The sequence below is a fragment of the Scyliorhinus canicula genome, chromosome 4 (assembly GCF_902713615.1).
Source record: "Scyliorhinus canicula chromosome 4, sScyCan1.1, whole genome shotgun sequence".
Lineage (NCBI taxonomy): Eukaryota > Metazoa > Chordata > Chondrichthyes > Carcharhiniformes > Scyliorhinidae > Scyliorhinus > Scyliorhinus canicula.
The window spans coordinates 164,085,460-164,102,210 of NC_052149.1; the positions used below are offsets into that span (position 1 = coordinate 164,085,460).

General features: G+C 40.9%; 1 protein-coding gene across 2 annotated transcripts in view; it reads right to left on the bottom strand.

Annotated features, from left to right (window-relative positions):
• Nucleotides 1–16,751, bottom strand: part of cpeb4b (cytoplasmic polyadenylation element binding protein 4b) — a 147,369-nt gene that overhangs the window by 84,216 nt on the left and 46,402 nt on the right. For both annotated transcript variants that reach the window (XM_038795473.1, XM_038795472.1), the window contains exon 3: nucleotides 1,999–2,049. In XM_038795473.1, the coding sequence (XP_038651401.1) occupies nucleotides 1,999–2,049 (51 nt within the window). The remainder of the gene's footprint in view (nucleotides 1–1,998; nucleotides 2,050–16,751) is intronic.

Consider the following 16,751-nt stretch of genomic DNA (forward strand, 5'->3'; position numbering starts at 1 on the left):
ATTGGCAAGACCATGCAGACGCTGCGACAAAAATGAACGGACATCGCGCGACAATCTCCAGGCAGGAATGTTCCCTTCCAGTCGGGGAACACTTCAGCAGTCAAGGGCATTCAGCCTCTGAACTCTGGTGATACGTTCTCCAAGGCGGCCTTCGGGACGTGCGACAATGCAGAATCACCGAGCAGAAACTTATACCCACGTTCCGCACACATGAGTGCTGCCTCAACTGGGACCCGAGATTCATGTCGCTTGCGAAATCCTACCAACTGTCCTGGCTTGAGACAATTCACACCTCTTTAACCTGGGGTTATCTCTATCTCTGGATCTGTAAAAACTTAATTACCTGCAAATGCTCGCATTCTAAGCATTGTCTGGCCTCTTTGAATTTGCCTATATACATGTTTCTGGAACATACCTCTTCATTCACCTGAGGAAGGAGCAGTGCTCCGAAAGCTAGTGTTTGAAACAAACATGCAAGACTTCTTACTGTGCTTACCCCAGTCCAACGCCGGCATCTCCACATCAGTAAATTAAAAATGGAGAGTTTATTCCCATAGGTGCTTTGACAGCCGGTTCTATTCTGCATACTGTACCCATGGACACCCTCAACCAGAAAGTTTCTTTTCAAATGCTACTTTTAGTGAATGGTGTTTTACATTTCTTTGTGCAGCTGCCATTCATCACAGAATGAGGTCTGCTTGGTACCTTCCAAGCCATTGCATCATGCACACTAACGCAGTTTAGTGGGAACATTACAACCCCTCCATCTTCAAAAAGACATTTGTGACGTGACAACAAAAATTAGGAAAATAACTTCAGCTGTCAGGAAAAGTTTTGTCAATTCTGTCTTTGTGATATAAAGCTATTAATTTGAAAGCTATTAATGGGGCATTCTGAATTTTAAGAAATATTTGGCTGTCCTGCCAAAGGAAATTTAAATCATGGATTCTATTACATCCAACATATAAAATATTATAACTAATATTTGGCACTCAACTACAAACTACTAAAGAGATTAATTGAAGGAAATGAATGCATCATGAATGTTTTATATAATCTTATGAACTGAGAAATTGATTTATAGCCTTACCCATCAAACTAATTTGCTGTACCATGTATTTTATGGGTTTTTTTCATTTCATCTTGCACTGAATAAAAAAAAGAATCAGCTACCTTGACAGGCTAGAGAAACTGGACCTGAACTTAGGAGAGGACAAGAAATTTGATAGAGGTGTTCAAATCATGAAGGGTTCATGGGCTGAAGGGTTACAGATGAGATGTAGGATGTGGAAGTAGATTAAGTACAGTAGATTAATTACAATGGAATTGAATATATGCTGGGAAGGGGAGATATTTGCCAGACTGTAGGGAATGTGCAGAGGAGTGGAACTAATTTGATGGCTCTTACCAAATGGCTTGTGTCCCACATCATTACGTTTCTATTCCAGAATAAGAAACGGCCAGCCAAAAAATGGTTGGTTAATCATTTCTCTCATAGTACATTTTAAGAATGAGTTATAGTTCAAACACTGATAAGGATTTTAGAAACTTATTTTATAATAATTTAATTATCCAATTTTTATGTATGCAGGTCCTGCTACACTATACACTTCATGTGCAATTTATACCTAGTTGGCAGTATGCAAGGCTACAACTGTCAAACTTGTTCTCTGTTTACAATAAGTTTCCAATTATTCAGATGCGTGCTGCAACGGATCCGTAAGGTTATAAAATTTTACTTTATAGATGTTACATAAATAAAAAGGATTATTAGTTGTTCTGTTGGCACAGATCTTGTATGAATGCCTACAGAAAGTGAAGGGTGGCATTCCGACTTATGCCCAGAACAGAAACCTACTGGGCTGAGATATTCACTGCTTAGAATTCTAGTGTATTGCGCCATAGTGATACGATGCTGGTTGGGCCTGTAATTCGTCAACTGCCGTGTTCACAATTTCAGCATTAGGAAATGATTGTGTATTTATGACAAATACTTACCATTAATAGGAAGAGGACTGTCCGATCCAGGATGTGCGTAGTTTAGACGACCTATATGAAAATAAAACAACGTTATAGGAAGTTATGAATGGACAAGCCAGTTTTGGGTCACCCTTTCTAGAAAGCATCTTAGATTATGAACACAGATTTTGTTCTGAACTGCTGGTGCACTCCCTGGAGATTTACTAGTGCACAATAATTTGCCAATTGTTTACAGCATATTAAAATCTGAAAAGACCATTTCTTTTGTAAGGTTGTCATCAGTATCGCCTTAGAATTAAGCCCTTTATAAAGTATTTGATCTATTTAGATTATAAATTGCTCTTCCCATTATGTTGCATATTGTTATCCAATACATTTACAGTTATTGTGCTGGATTTGATTTAAATTTCTAACTTTTGATCTTCTAACTTTTGATCAACCTTTTGCTAAAGTATTCCTGTCCAGCTAGCACTACCCTCTATAAATATATATATATATATTTTCTGGACTAAGAACATACTGCACAAATAACTGTCATGTTCGTTCAGATAAGAAATAGTATGTATAACTTTTTCCATTCACAAGATCTGGGTGTCGCTGGCTATGCTCCAAGGTGGTGATGATGAGCCCTCTTAATTTGCTGCAGCTGATGCAGTGCAGGTACTACTACAGTACTATTGAGTAGGGAGCAATGTTCCCTTGAAACTTACAGCAACCCAAAACATGGTGCGTCAGAGAAGAAGAGTAGATTTTAAGATGCTGGTTGGGTCCGAAATCCTAAATGCTATGAAGCTCGGAGTGTTGTTGGAACTGAAAACAAGTGAAGGGTTTTCCATCACACTCATTATTTGTGCCTTTTGGACAGTATAGTGTCTTTGGGGAGTCAGGACGCATTTCAGCTACCACAGATTGCCCTTACTCTGATCCGCTCTTGTAGCTACGGTATGAGGGGGGTTGGTCCAGTTAAGTTTCTGGTCAACGGTGACCAAAGAAGTTGATGGTGAGGGAATTGATGATGGGAATACGATTGAAAGCAGAGAATAGAGGATGGTCATTGCTTGGCACAAAATATTTGTCATTTATCTGCCCAAGACTGAATGCATATGGTTTGATGCATGCAGTCACTGATTGCTTCATTATCCAGGAACTGCGAAAGGGACAGAACACAAAAAAATGAATCACCCCTCCAGGCTCCAATGTTTATTGCCCCTGTGGTGAAATCTGCGGTCAAAGTCTGCAGTTGAGACAGAGCTTAATTGAAAGGGTTACCATGATAAGGAGATATTAGAAATTTGGGTTCAGAAATGGGGACAATCTAAAGGTTTAAACAGATTGAAGGAAAAAGCTACTCGCTCGAACACGAAGGGAGATGTCCATACCTGGTTGAGTCACATGCTCCCATTCAGACTTAAACTTGTTAGGAATGCATAATGTGATTCACCAAACATTATCATTCGGGACATTCCTGCAAAACCAGCCATTATCCATTAACAGAGTCTGATGACCTAATGATCTATCAATGGAAAGTAATTGCATATGAATGGCCGTGCTCTGGCCTTTTGTATAAACGGGAATTGGCTATCAGCCAAATAACGAGAATAGATTCAAGTTTGACTACCTCGAGAAGAAGCTTTGTTTGAAGGGCTGGGCGGAGCTTAGGAACAGGTCCTGGAAACTGCAGAGAGAGAGAAAGATTTGAAAAAGGTATCTGAAAGAGATGCCCTAACAGAAGAAAGATTGCTTCCTAAATGTAAGTGTTGCCTTTGCCTGGATGTGTAAGTGGAACAAGGGCTATATTTTAATACCAAGTGTTGTTTAATGGGGCATCCTATGTTAAAGTAAAGAAACGGTATATAATCTGTTAGTGTTAGAACTGTGAAGTTTGAATATTTAAATATTCTATTCTTCTGTTTTAATAAAGTTCTGTTAATAAAATAACAAAGCCCTATTTCATATATTATCACTCCTGGAACAAATCTATCTTTTCTGCACAGTCTTAAAACCTAAAAACATTCCACAGCTGGCGCAGTATCTTAATCTTTGTTGACAGCTGACCAGATGCCCGTAACAAGGAAAACTAAAAAGAGAAAGTGAATAAAGGAAACTGACTAGCCCAGTTTCTAGCGAAACAAAGACTGAAATTGAGATTGGAAACCAAAATCTCTGGGGAAACTAGACCTGGTTGAAAGCTATAAAAGGACTCAACCATCCTAGCTCAATAGAAGTAGAGAAATGCACTGATGCAGTACAGGCAAGCTGAAAAGTCAGAGGCTAGATCCAGAAGCTGAGAATAAGCAAATATCTAGTTTCTGCAGTTATTTCTGTTATATAAAGATAACACTGTTATCCAAACCAAGTTTAAAAAGTTCTGCAGAACATGCTACGTTTGATGAAGACCGTGCCCATGGAATTCGGGTTGGTTGTGCGTTGCTGTCAGGTGGGGAATCAGGCCAAGCCCTAGAAGAGGAGCTGAAAATCATCATGAGGAAGACAGAATTGTGAAGGACTTTGCCACTGAGATTGACAACAAAAGGCTCAGTGGATTGCTGAGCCAATTCAGAAGATTGATTCTTGTATGTATCTGCTATGGAATGTGTAATTTAGTTTACAATCAACCAGCATTTGCCTCTCAATTCGACTTATGTTGATTCTGGGTTTCAGCGTATTGGAGATTTTACAAGATAATATCATGTTTGCTTTGTTTGACTCTTGTATAGCAAAAAAAAACATCTCATTTAAACCACCGAAACTTGTGGTTTCATTCTTTGCATATCTGGGACTTCAGATTTCTTTTGAAAGAAGTTACTGGTTTCGGCCAAGATGGCAAAAAAATTGGTCATCACAACACCCCTAGACTAGGATGTAATCATCTACTAAATTTTGGTTCAGTCTAGCAGTGGATGGGCTCAGTCTATAAAATGTACAGGAACAATCAGCCAATATTCGACTCCCCTAATATTAAAATACAATTCTTCATACATTTTGGGATGCTGAACAATATTCTGATTATAGACCACCTACCAAGAACTGGTGAAAAGCATTCCTTCATATCATAATAAAAGTCAAAATGTTGGGTATGTCAATAGTTCAGAGGCAAGATCTCTGAAGAATGATCCCAGATTTAATTGTTGACCATTAGGGTAGCAATCAAGATGGCATAATTAACCACAGTTTGGGAGACAAGAGTTTGTGATGACTTTTCCAGTCACGCCAGCTAGTAAGGCATATTCATGGCTTCAGATGATAATAGAATATAACTGGGATGTGATGCCCACCCAACTAGCCTTACAGATAGTAAACAACATGGCTCAGGGACAGCACGGTGGCCTAGTGGTTAGCACAGCTGCCTCGCGGCGCTGAGGTCCTCAGTTCGATCCCGGTTCTGGGTCACTGTCAGTGTGGAGTTTGCACATTCTCCGTGACTGCGTGGGTTTCGCCCCCACAACCCAAAAAAATGTGCAGAGTAGGTGGATTGGCCACATTAAACTGCCCCTTAATTGGAAAAAATAATTGGGTAATTTAAATTTATTTTTTAAAAACTACATGGCTCACAAATTCCCCATAGGCACTTGGGCAAAGTACACCAGAGAGTGACTGCAGTCTGTGGAATCACATCCTACTGACTAAATCAGCAATTTTGGAAAAGGAGAGGGAAAAAGTGAAGACAGTCTAAAATTCAAAGACAGAATAGATCTGTGATGCAAAGTTATTTAGGAATATTTATTTCTCTTCTGGCCGCTGCCCACTCCTTCCACCTCATGTTTACATATCAACTCTCAAGAAGAATAACCCATTATGCTTAAACAAATATTCAGCAACATATATGTTTTTAGTTCACATCATTACGCACTAAAATGCTGTTAATTGGAAATAGAGGAAAAGCAAATAAAAAAACTTCAATTTTGGTCAACTCATACAATAAGCTTAAGTTACCAAGTTTACTAGATTTGTCTTGAAGTAAGACTGCAGAGAAAAAAAGTTTAGTTATTCTCTCCAGAAGTTGTATGTTTGAAATCATATCATTAGACCACTTCAAGTCCAAACAAGTGTAAAAACTCAGCTGATTCAACTCATTGAAGCAAAACTCTGAATAAAACATTCATTAGTTATTTCAAACCATCCCAGGTTATTTCAACAAAGCATGCTGGCATGACACTGATCTCAAATCAATGATCTATTCATATAAAGAACAGTTTCAATAGTAGAGTGATCTATTTCTTCTTTTCATTTTAACAGTAAAGTTTTGTCTACTCGAAATATTCAGAAGCATTATTTTTCCTCCCTGGATGGCCTCACGGTAGCATGGTGGTTAGCATCAATGCTTCACAGCTCCAGGGTCCCAGGTTCGATTCCCGGCTGGGTCACTGTCTGTGTGGAGTCTGCACGTCCTCCCAGTGTGTGCGTGGATTTCCTCCGGGTGCTCCGGTTTCCTCCCACAGTCCAAAGATGTGCGGGTTAGGTGGATTGGCCATGCTCAATTGCCCGTAGTGTAAAGGTTAATGGGGGGGATTGTTGGGTTAGGGGTATATGGGTTTAAGTGGGGTGATCATTGCTCGGCACAACATCGAGGGCCGAAGGGCCTGTTCTGTGCTGTACTGTTCTATGTTCTATGTTCTATTTGTCCCTACTGATTTTTTTTCAACCTTTCCTGAAGGTGCTGGCTCATATTAATATACAAGTTCCAATCACTGTGCATAGTCCAAGAGCGCATTCTCAATTCATGAGCCCAGCCAGGAAGCTGCATTTGTCCATGGGGAATATCACAGTAGATTCTGATCGAGGCTTCACCTGATATTCATACACATGAATTTTCCAGCATGGCATCAATGGATGTATTAAACATCATAAAACAAAGTTGAATGATCGGTAAAATTTTCTTCAATGTGATAGTTTATTTAATGTGACAGTGTAAATCAACTTACATAATAAGCTAATCAATTACAAATACAATGTCATGAAACATGGGGTGGCTTGGTGGCTAGCACTGCAGCCTCATAGCACCAGGGTTAGATTCTGGCCTTGGGTTACTGTGTGGAGTTTGCATGTTCTCTAGTGTCTGCGTGGGTTCCCTCCAGGTACTCTGGTTTCCTCCCACAGTCCAAACATATGCAGGTTAGGAAGAGTTACGGTGGACAGGGTGGGGAAGTGGACTTAGGTTGGGTGCTCTTTCTGAGGTCAGTGCAGACCCGATGGGTTGAATGGCCTCCTTCTCTACTGTAGGAATTCTATGGAAACTCAATGACCAGGAGATCAATTTAACCTGGCTGCCCTTGCTTTTCAAATTTACTCTAATCCCATTCCCTGCTTAGATTTTTATTCTTTCAAACATGATCTCACCCTTTTAGGACGGTCTGCCTCAATATTAACTTGTGGCAAAACATTTCCTAGTCTAATAACCTTTTGGTAAGTAAAATATCTCACCAGCCCCTGCTTGTGATAATCTCAAGGCTACAGGCTCACTTTTTTTCCTTTTGTTCTTGGGATGTGATCCACCGGAGAAGCTAGCTAATTCCCCTAAAGGTGGTGGTGAGCCACATTCTTGAATCACTGCAGTTAGTGTCATGTAGTGGAATGGCCTTCCAGGATTTTGGCCCTGTACTAGTGAAGGAACAATTATATAGTTTATGCCAGGATGATATATGGTTTTGAAGGGAACAGTTGGAGGTGTTCCCACCCTCTTCTGCCCTTGTCCTTCTAGTGGTAGAGGTCTTGGGTTTGGAAGGTGGAAAACTTATGCAGTGCATCTTGTAGATGGTACACACTGTTGCCACTGTATGCTGGTGATGAGGGAGTGAATGTTTAATGTTGCAGATGGGGTGCCAAGCAGACTACTTTGCCCTGAATGGTTTCATGCCTCGTGTTGTTGGAGCTGCACTCATCAGGCATGTGAAGAGTAAAGGAATATACCGTTTTTAGGATTTATGTTCCTGAAAACCACAACTTAAGTATGTTTTCCCAGTCACATGTATGTATCAGGAGGTACATGACCAGCCTTAGATTTTCAACCTTAATATGCAACACAAATATGAAATGCACCTTATTTAGAAGTCAAAAATAAACAAGTCATAAAACAATTAACACTCACCATCAAGATGGGAAGGAGTTAATTGAGATTGAAGGAGGGGTTTTCTTCTGTTTCACTTGTTGGCACCTGTACACCTTGAACAGCTTGGTGAATTGCAGGTTTGAAGAATGCTCAAATGGATTGTTGTACTTTATGCTTTTGCTTTGTACAATTTCCTGTAGCAGTGGATGACCCTCTTAATCTCTGATCTTCAGATTTCTATAAGAAGGATCATTATCTTTGAAAATTTTTAGTCCTCCTTCGATGAGGTTGAAAGCTTCAGACAACTGTTGCAATATTAGTTGCTCGATGATGCTTCTTCCTCATGACTTTGCACCTTTGTCCAATGATTTTGCCTCCTCCAAAGCATTAGCAATGTTAGTTGCATATAATCAGATTTCCTCTTGGTGAGCTGTGTAAAAGTGCCAAGTAGATAGCAAACCTTGAATGTGGCAATAACACCTTAATCTATGGGTTGGATCAAGGATGTCACATCTTCAGGGAGGTATTCTAACAGACATCTTTGGAGAGCACTGTAAATTCTATGATAATTCTATGAGAGGGAGTTGAGGTTCAAAGAATGTTCTGGGACATTGTTACTTGTCCAAAAGTAACAAAAGCTTAATGAGGGATGTTTTCTGGGCACAATATTTCTTGGCAGCTGAATAAAAATGCACTGAAAACCACTTGAAACACAAGTTCATTGGTACCCAGGGTTTCTTATTCGACAGCCAAATTATTGCAAGATGTCCCCTGCCGTAACTCTTCTTTGCTCTTGGACTTTGAGTGGTCACCACAAACAAAGGTTGAGCCGAGCCACCTTCTGCGTTGTCATTCAATAACAAAGTCAATCAATCTTAGGTTGGCTTGAATCCTGGTGCCATTTTCTCAAAATTTAAATAAATGTCCTGCTGGGCATTTTCTTCCAAAAGAAAAAAAAGGGCCCAACTAATTCACTGAAGATTTGCTGTGGTGTGCAGCCTCCCCTAGTGATGGCCTTCAATCCAGCAAGGTAATTAATGGGCACTATGTTGTCCGCACTCTCCGCTGAAACGCTCATCCTGATTTGCGCACAGCATGCCATCCCCTCAATGTGTTAAACCAACCACAGCTTGCAATGCAAATTCTGATAGTAGTGTAACTCTGACCTTCTGGCTATTTCAGGCTAATTAAACCCAACCTATCCTTGCATCATCAGCCTGTTGGCAGGCATGTTCCATGATCCACACCCTCGATCATTCTATATTTACGAATATGCTGCATCCAGTACAGATAATCTTCGTGGCTATAAGAACAAGAGCACTTTGGGCCACTAGCCTTTACCTTATCTTTATTCTTCTTGTTGATATGCGCAGTTATTAGTGGAAGCTCAAGTGAACTCGCTTGTCATCATGTCACAGCACTTTTACTTTTGTTCCAAAGTAATAATATGCCTCTTTGTTTTTAGAGGAGGGAGTCTTGATCGCTTAGTGCACCTTTATTAGCCATCTTGCAGGCTTTTTCCACATATTGTAGGGTAAAATAATGAAGCAAATTAAAGCAACACCCACTAACATACCAGATTACGTACCTTGGACAATTTGCACATTTTCAGAATTTTACGGATTCAGTGACAGTAACAAAGTTGAACAAAGTCATTCTCACTGCAACAGGTTTGGTAGACATGCAATCTGGTGTTATTGGTCAGGTTACTGCTGTTCTACACACACTTGCTCAGCTTGGACATAACAGCTATAGCTTTTGCTCAGGACAAGTTGCTTTTAGCATCATGGAACAGATTGCTGGCGATTCTAGGGACTAAATACGTGATGCTTCAGCGTCACATTGTCAATGTTGGTGGATGGCTATTTGGCAACATCCTGAGCCATAAAATTGGTCTACCCAATGCTGGAACAAGCACTTTTAGAGGGAGAGAGTCCATCCATTTACTGCCGAAGATGTTCCTCTACACAGAATGCTGGTGCAGCATGATCGATGTTGAGCCACACTTTGAAGATTTTACACACTTTCGCCTTGGATCGCCAATGGACAAGGCTGAACAGCTTTACGTTGGCTATGTAGGCACCTTTTGTAAATGAACTGAAGGCATGTGACAGCAAAGAAAAGGATATGCCCAAGAATTCTGGCACCAGAGCGCAACCCTGTTGTTTGATCCCACTGCGGATCTTAAAAGGTTCCGATATTCCTTGCATAAAAGACTAAATTTGTAGTGAAGAGTGTATGGAATATAATATTTGATGGGAATGATGTACACAGTTTCCCAGAAATTTAAAAACTCGGATATTTAAAATATAATCCATTGGGCAACTGGATGAACACCTGGATGACAAGCAAGCAGAACAAGGTATGCACAGCTGCATATTTGAGCCAGTTGGAATTAAGGAGATTAGGAAGCCAGTGAGAAGGACAAGACAAAGAATCTGCTGATCTAGTTCATCTAAAATAGGCCCTTTTCATCCCAATAAAGATAGTTAAATTGTGGCCCAACTGCTTCATAATGTACTTTTCTTCCATTTTGTCTTATTCTGTGAACCTCTAGGCATTACAAGCCGGACAGATTGCACCCGAGTCGAGCAGGGACCAAGTTCCTTGTGAGGAACTTTGCTGGTGCTGTCAGGAGGACTTTAACATTACTCAGAGGTGTGGGAACCAAGAGGAAACAATAGAGAGGAATATCAGGATGCACAGGTTGGAAGGGACAGAAAGCAATAGTACAGTAAGTTAATAGGTAAAGTCAGAGTAAGAAAGGAAGTAATGATACCCAAGTCAAGTGGACTTTCAGAGAGTATTTGATACGGTGCAACAAGACAGGTTTGAAAACACGGGTACAGCTCATGGAATAAACTGGACAGTAGCAATGTAGATGCAAAACTACGATGTGCATTAATGATCTAAATTTTGGTGTGCCGGGGACAATTTCAAAGTTTGCAGATGACACAAAACTTGGATATATTGTAAACTGTGAAGAGAACAATATAAAACTTCAAAAGGACATACAGTTGGTAGTTTGGGCAGAGATATGGAAGATGACGTTCAATGCGGAGAAGTGGGGGGTGATGCATTTTGGTAGGAAGAACATGGGGAGACAATATAAAATAAGGGGTACAATAGCATAGATCATTGAAAGTGGCAGAAGAGGTGGAGAGAGCAGTTAATAAAGCATATAGTATTCTGGGATTTATTAATAGGAGCAAGGAGGTTATGCTGAGCTTATAGAAGATGCTAGTTAGAACTCAGCTGGAACAGTGGGTATAGTTCTGGGTACCACACTATAGGAAGGATGTGAACATATTGGAAAGAGTGCACAAGTGGTTCATACAAATGTTTCCAAGGTTGAGAAACTTCAGTTATCAGAGGGCTAAGACAGCTGGCTTGTAATGCAGAAGAAGACCAGCAGTGCGGGTTCAATTCCTGTTCCAGCCTCCCCGAACAGGCGCCAGAATGTGGCGACTAGGGGCTTTTCACAGTAACTTCACTGAAGCCTACTTGTGACAATAAGCGATTATTATTATTATGAGGCTAGATTGGAGAGGTTGGGACTATTCTCCTTGGCGAAAAGAAGGCTACGAGGAGATTTGACAGATGTTCAAAATCATGAGGGGGCTGGGCAGACTGGATAGGGAGAAACGGTTTTCGCTCATAAAAGGATCAAGAACAGATGACATATTTAAAGCAATTTTCAAAGTAGCAAATGTGATGCGAAAAAAAATCTTTTCACACGAGTGGTTAGGGTCTGCAATGCATTGCCTGGAAGAGTGGTGGAGGCAGGTTCAATCAAGGCATTCACGAACACACAAGGCGATGCCTTGAATAAAAACAATGCGGGTGTACAGCGGAATGGGAATGGCACTAAGTCCTGATGCTCGTTTGGACAGCCAGTGCGGACATAATGGGCCGAATGGCCTTCTTCTGCACCATGACAATTCTGTGAGTCTAATCCCTCAAGATACTCACCTAGGTAACAAACTTGCCTGCTTCTATTACCCAGAAAAATATTCTGCACTCTCTTTGCTGGTCATGCAACATACTAATTAAGAAAACAATATGCAATGCATTTTGAGCACTTCCCACATTTTGTATTCCAGTCCAATAATCCTCCTTCCCATTTTTGATAATTACAACTTTTACCATTGGAAACTTCACCAACACTTTGATCCTGGAGCTTTGTGTGAAGGGCAATCTGTGGTGCTCTCTTAAGGAACATTTATATTTTTTAAATGATTGAAATAGATAGGGGGGGGGGGGGGGGGGGGGGGAGACAGTAAGCCAGCAAGTGTAGAGACTGGGGATAAGCATGGTACCAGGGTCAGGTTGGGATAAGCATGGTGCCAGGGTCAGGTTGGCTAAGAGGAAGGGTAGGCTGGGGAGGTCAAACTCAGTGGGCCTGGAGGTCTGGAGTGTATCTGCTTCAGTGCATGGAGTGTACTGTAACAGGCAAGACAGATGAACTTAAAGCCTTGATTCACGCGCAGAACTTGGATGTGGTTGCTGTAACGGAGACTTGGTTAAAAAAGGGACAGGACTGGCAGCTAACTATTCCAGGATATAGGTATTTTAGGTGAGACAGTGGGGAAGTTAAAAAAGAGGTGGGGGAGTTGCAATGATGGTTAGGGAACATATTACAGCTGGACAGAGGGAGGACATCATGGAAGAATCAAGTAACGAGGCACTGTGGGTAGAAGTCAGAAACAGGAAGGGGGCAGTCACTATGATGGGGGTGTACTACAGGCCTCCCAACAGCCCACAGGAAGTTGAAGAACAGATATATAAGCAGATTCTGGATAGATGTAGAAATAATAAGGTTTTTGTAGTGGGGGACTTTAATTTTCCTCATATTGACTGGAAATCCCTTAGGGCTAGGGGTCTGGATGGTGAGGAATTTGTTCAGTGTGTCCAAGAGGGTTTTTTGGAACAATATGTGGATAGTCTGACTAGAGGGGTCTATATTGGACCTAGTACTAGGAACTGAGCCCGGCCAGGTCATCAAAGTTGCCGTGGGAGAACATGTGGCGAACAGTGACCACAATTCCGTAAGCTTTTGGATATTCATGGAAGAGGACGAATGTTGTCCTAGGGTTAAGGTGCCAAACAAATTAGGCAGCATTTGGAGGCTGGTGTTTGGGAGAGGCTGTTTGAGGATAAATCCACATTTGGCATGTGGGAGACACAAGCTCACATAATGTCCTTGGCAGACAGGATTAAGGAGAATCCCAAGGCATTTTTTACATATATCAGGAACAAGAGGGTAGCTAGAGAAAGAATTGGTCCACTCAGGGACAAAGGAGGGAAATGTAGAATCAGAGGAAGTAGATGAGGTTCTTAATGAGTATTTTGCATCGGTAGTCACAAAGGAGAGGGACACGTTGATTGGTGGTGTCTCAGAGGGGTGTGTAAACACTTTAGAACAGGTTGTTATTATGAGGAAGTGTTAGGTGTGTTAAAAAGCATTAAGGTAGACAAATCCCCAGGGCCAGATGGTATCTATCTCAGATTACTGAGGGAGGCAAGAGATGAAATCGCTGGGCAGAAATCTTAGTGTCCTCACTGGCCACAGGCAAGATCCCAGAGGACTGGACGATATCCAATGTTGTACCGTTATTTAAGAAGGGTTGCAAGAATAATCCAGGTAATTATAGGCCAGTGAGCTTGACGTCAGTGATAGTGAAATTGTTGGAAAAGATTCTCAGAGCTAGGATCTATGCACATTTGGAAGTGAATGGTATTATTAGCGACAGACAGCATTGTTTTGTATAAGGGAGGTCATGTCTCACTAATTTGACTGAATTTTTTGAGGTTGTCTACATGGACTTTAGTAAAGCATTTGATAAGGTCCCTCATGGCAGGCTGATGCAAAAGATTAGATCACATGAGGTCAAGGGTGAACTAGCTGGATGGATCCAGAACTGGTTTGACATAGAAGATAGAGGGTAGCAGTGGAAGGGTGTTTTTCCAAACGGAGATCTGTAACTAGTGGTGTTCCTCAGGGATCAGTTCTGGACCGAGATATAAATATAAATATATTTATTTATATATAAAATAAATGACTTGGAAGACACCGTCTGATTAGTGGATTGTGGATTATGCCAAGATTGAAAAATAGTGAAGAAGATTGTCAGAGAATACAACAGAATATAGATAGGCTGCAAAATTGGGCAGAGAAATGGCAGATGGAATTTAACCCGGACAAATGCAGGGTAATGCGTTTGGTAGATCCAATTCAGGTGGGAGCTATAAAATAAATGGCACAACCATCAGGAGCATAGATACACAGAGACCTGGGCGTGCAGGTCCACAGATCCTTAAAATTGGCAGCACAGGTGGAAATGGTGGTAAAGAAAGCATATGGCATGCTTGCCTTCATAGGACGGGGTATTGAGTATGAAAGCTCAGCAATTATGCTACAATTATATAAAACGTTGGTTAGGCCACTTTTGGAATATGGTGTCCAATTCTGGTCACTGCACTATCAGAAGGACACAGAGGCTTTGGAGAGAGTACAGAAAAGGTTTACCAGGATGTTGCCTGGTAAGGAGGGTATTAGCTATGAGGAGAGATTGAATAAACTGGGATTGTTCTCCTCGAGAGACAGAGGCTGAGGGGCGACTCGATAGATGTTTATAAAATTATTAAAGGTATAGATAGGGTGAACATTTGGGAGGCTTTCCCCCAGAAATGACAATTACAAGGGGGCACAAGTTCAAGGTGAGGGGGGAAAGGTTCAGTGAAGATGTGTGGGGGAAGTTTTTTTGGGGGGTTTTAAAAAAAAATTTTTTTTTTTTTTTTTTTAAACACAGGGGGTGGCCTGGAATGCACTGCCAAATGAGGTGGTTGAGGCAGATACGTTAGCGACCTTTAAGACATCTGGATAGGCACATGAACAGACGGGGTATAGAAGAATACAGGCGGTTGATCTAGATAGGACACGTGATCGGCACAGGCTTGGAGGGCCGAAGGGCCAGTTCCAATGCTGTATTGTTGTTTGTTCTCTTTATATCTGACTATTTAGATCATGCTCGGGATGTCCTTCAACTGACTCTACTAACACCAACACAAGTTACCACTGAGTTCTGCAGGACATTTCAGAACAAATGTATTTTTTGCAGTTGTAACACGTTTTAATTTCTACCATCATTTGTAAAAACTGCAATTGTTTACTCAGCACCGTCATTATAGATACATTATTCACACTTGGGCTCTTTCCTTCATCCCTAGATATTTATTGCCCATCCCTAATTACCCTCAAATGATGTTGATGAGTTACCTTCTTGAAGCATTACAGTCCAATTCTACTCTTTCACTGATGGAAAAATGACATGATCAGTAATTTCTCCCAACGGTTTCCCTTATCTTGTGTTATTTGACCTGCTTCATTTCCCAGAAACAAATCAAGCAATGCTTGGATGGATGCTAAAAAGCACTTCCTTTTGTAACCTTGTGTTACATTTATTGAGGCCCAGTTAAAATCACCCAATAGTTTTGCTCCACTGTTCTTGCATAATTTATTTGAATTGTCCAAGTTCACCACCTGTGTTCACCCTCGGAAAATCTACCGGAATTCTTCCAGAATGTAACTAGTAGAGTTAACGAGGGGAGCCAGTGGTTGTGGTATATTCGACTTTCAGAAGGTATTTGTCAAAGTCTTGCATAAAAGATTAGCGTGTAAAATTAAAGTGCATGGGATTAGTGGTAGTGTATTGAGATGGATAGAAAACTGGTTGACAGACAGGAAAGAGTAGGAATTAACAAGTCTTTTTCATATTGACTAGTGGGGTATCGCGAGGGATTGGTGCTTGGACCCCAGCTAGTCACAATATAGACTATTGATTTAGTTGAGGAAACAAAATATAATACCTCTAAACTTGCAGATGGCACCAACATGGGTGGGAGGGTGAACTCTAAGAAGGATGCAGAGATCCTTCAGTGTGATTTGGACAAGTTGAGTGAGTGGACAAATGAATAGCAGATGCAGTATAATTTGGATAAAAGCAAAATTATCCACTTTGGTAGCAAAAACAAGACGACAGACTATTATTTGAATGGCCATAAATTAATCATTCGGCCCATCGAGTCTGCACCGGCCCTTACAAAGAGCACCCTACTCAAGCCCTCGTATCTACCCTATCCCCGTAATTGCCATGGGGATGTTTGTGTTCTGGGCAATTTCAGTACAAACCTGACCTGGGAACCTCTGAAGAGGATTCCCCCCTCCCCCCCCAATCTGCCCGTACCATAGGTTATTTTATCAGCTTGACATTAGAATAATGAAAATTGAATTTGAAAATTAGCAACCTGCTCTGATACCTGCATTGGTTTCAACAGAAATAAGTAAACAAGGAGCTGATCTGCCACACTAACACACTAGTCTTGTGCCTGGGCAGCAAGTTGAAATTCTACCTCCACATATCTGTGTCAGTGTTGCTTATATAATATATGATTATACACAATTCTTCTTAATCTCCCTATATTATTTTGAAGATTCACATATGGACCATTCAACCCATCTAAAAATCTAAATCATTGTTACATACCACAACCCAATTAAGTTTTCACCCAAATTAAAACCTGCCAATTCAAATGTTAATTACTTAACTAAACAGTCATCAAGGGATTCACTGACACAAAACATTGAAAGTCTTACTTCAGCTGTGTCACCATGGGCATGTGCCAAGTATTTTCCAACAGGAAGGGGGGGCAATAGGAGGGGGGA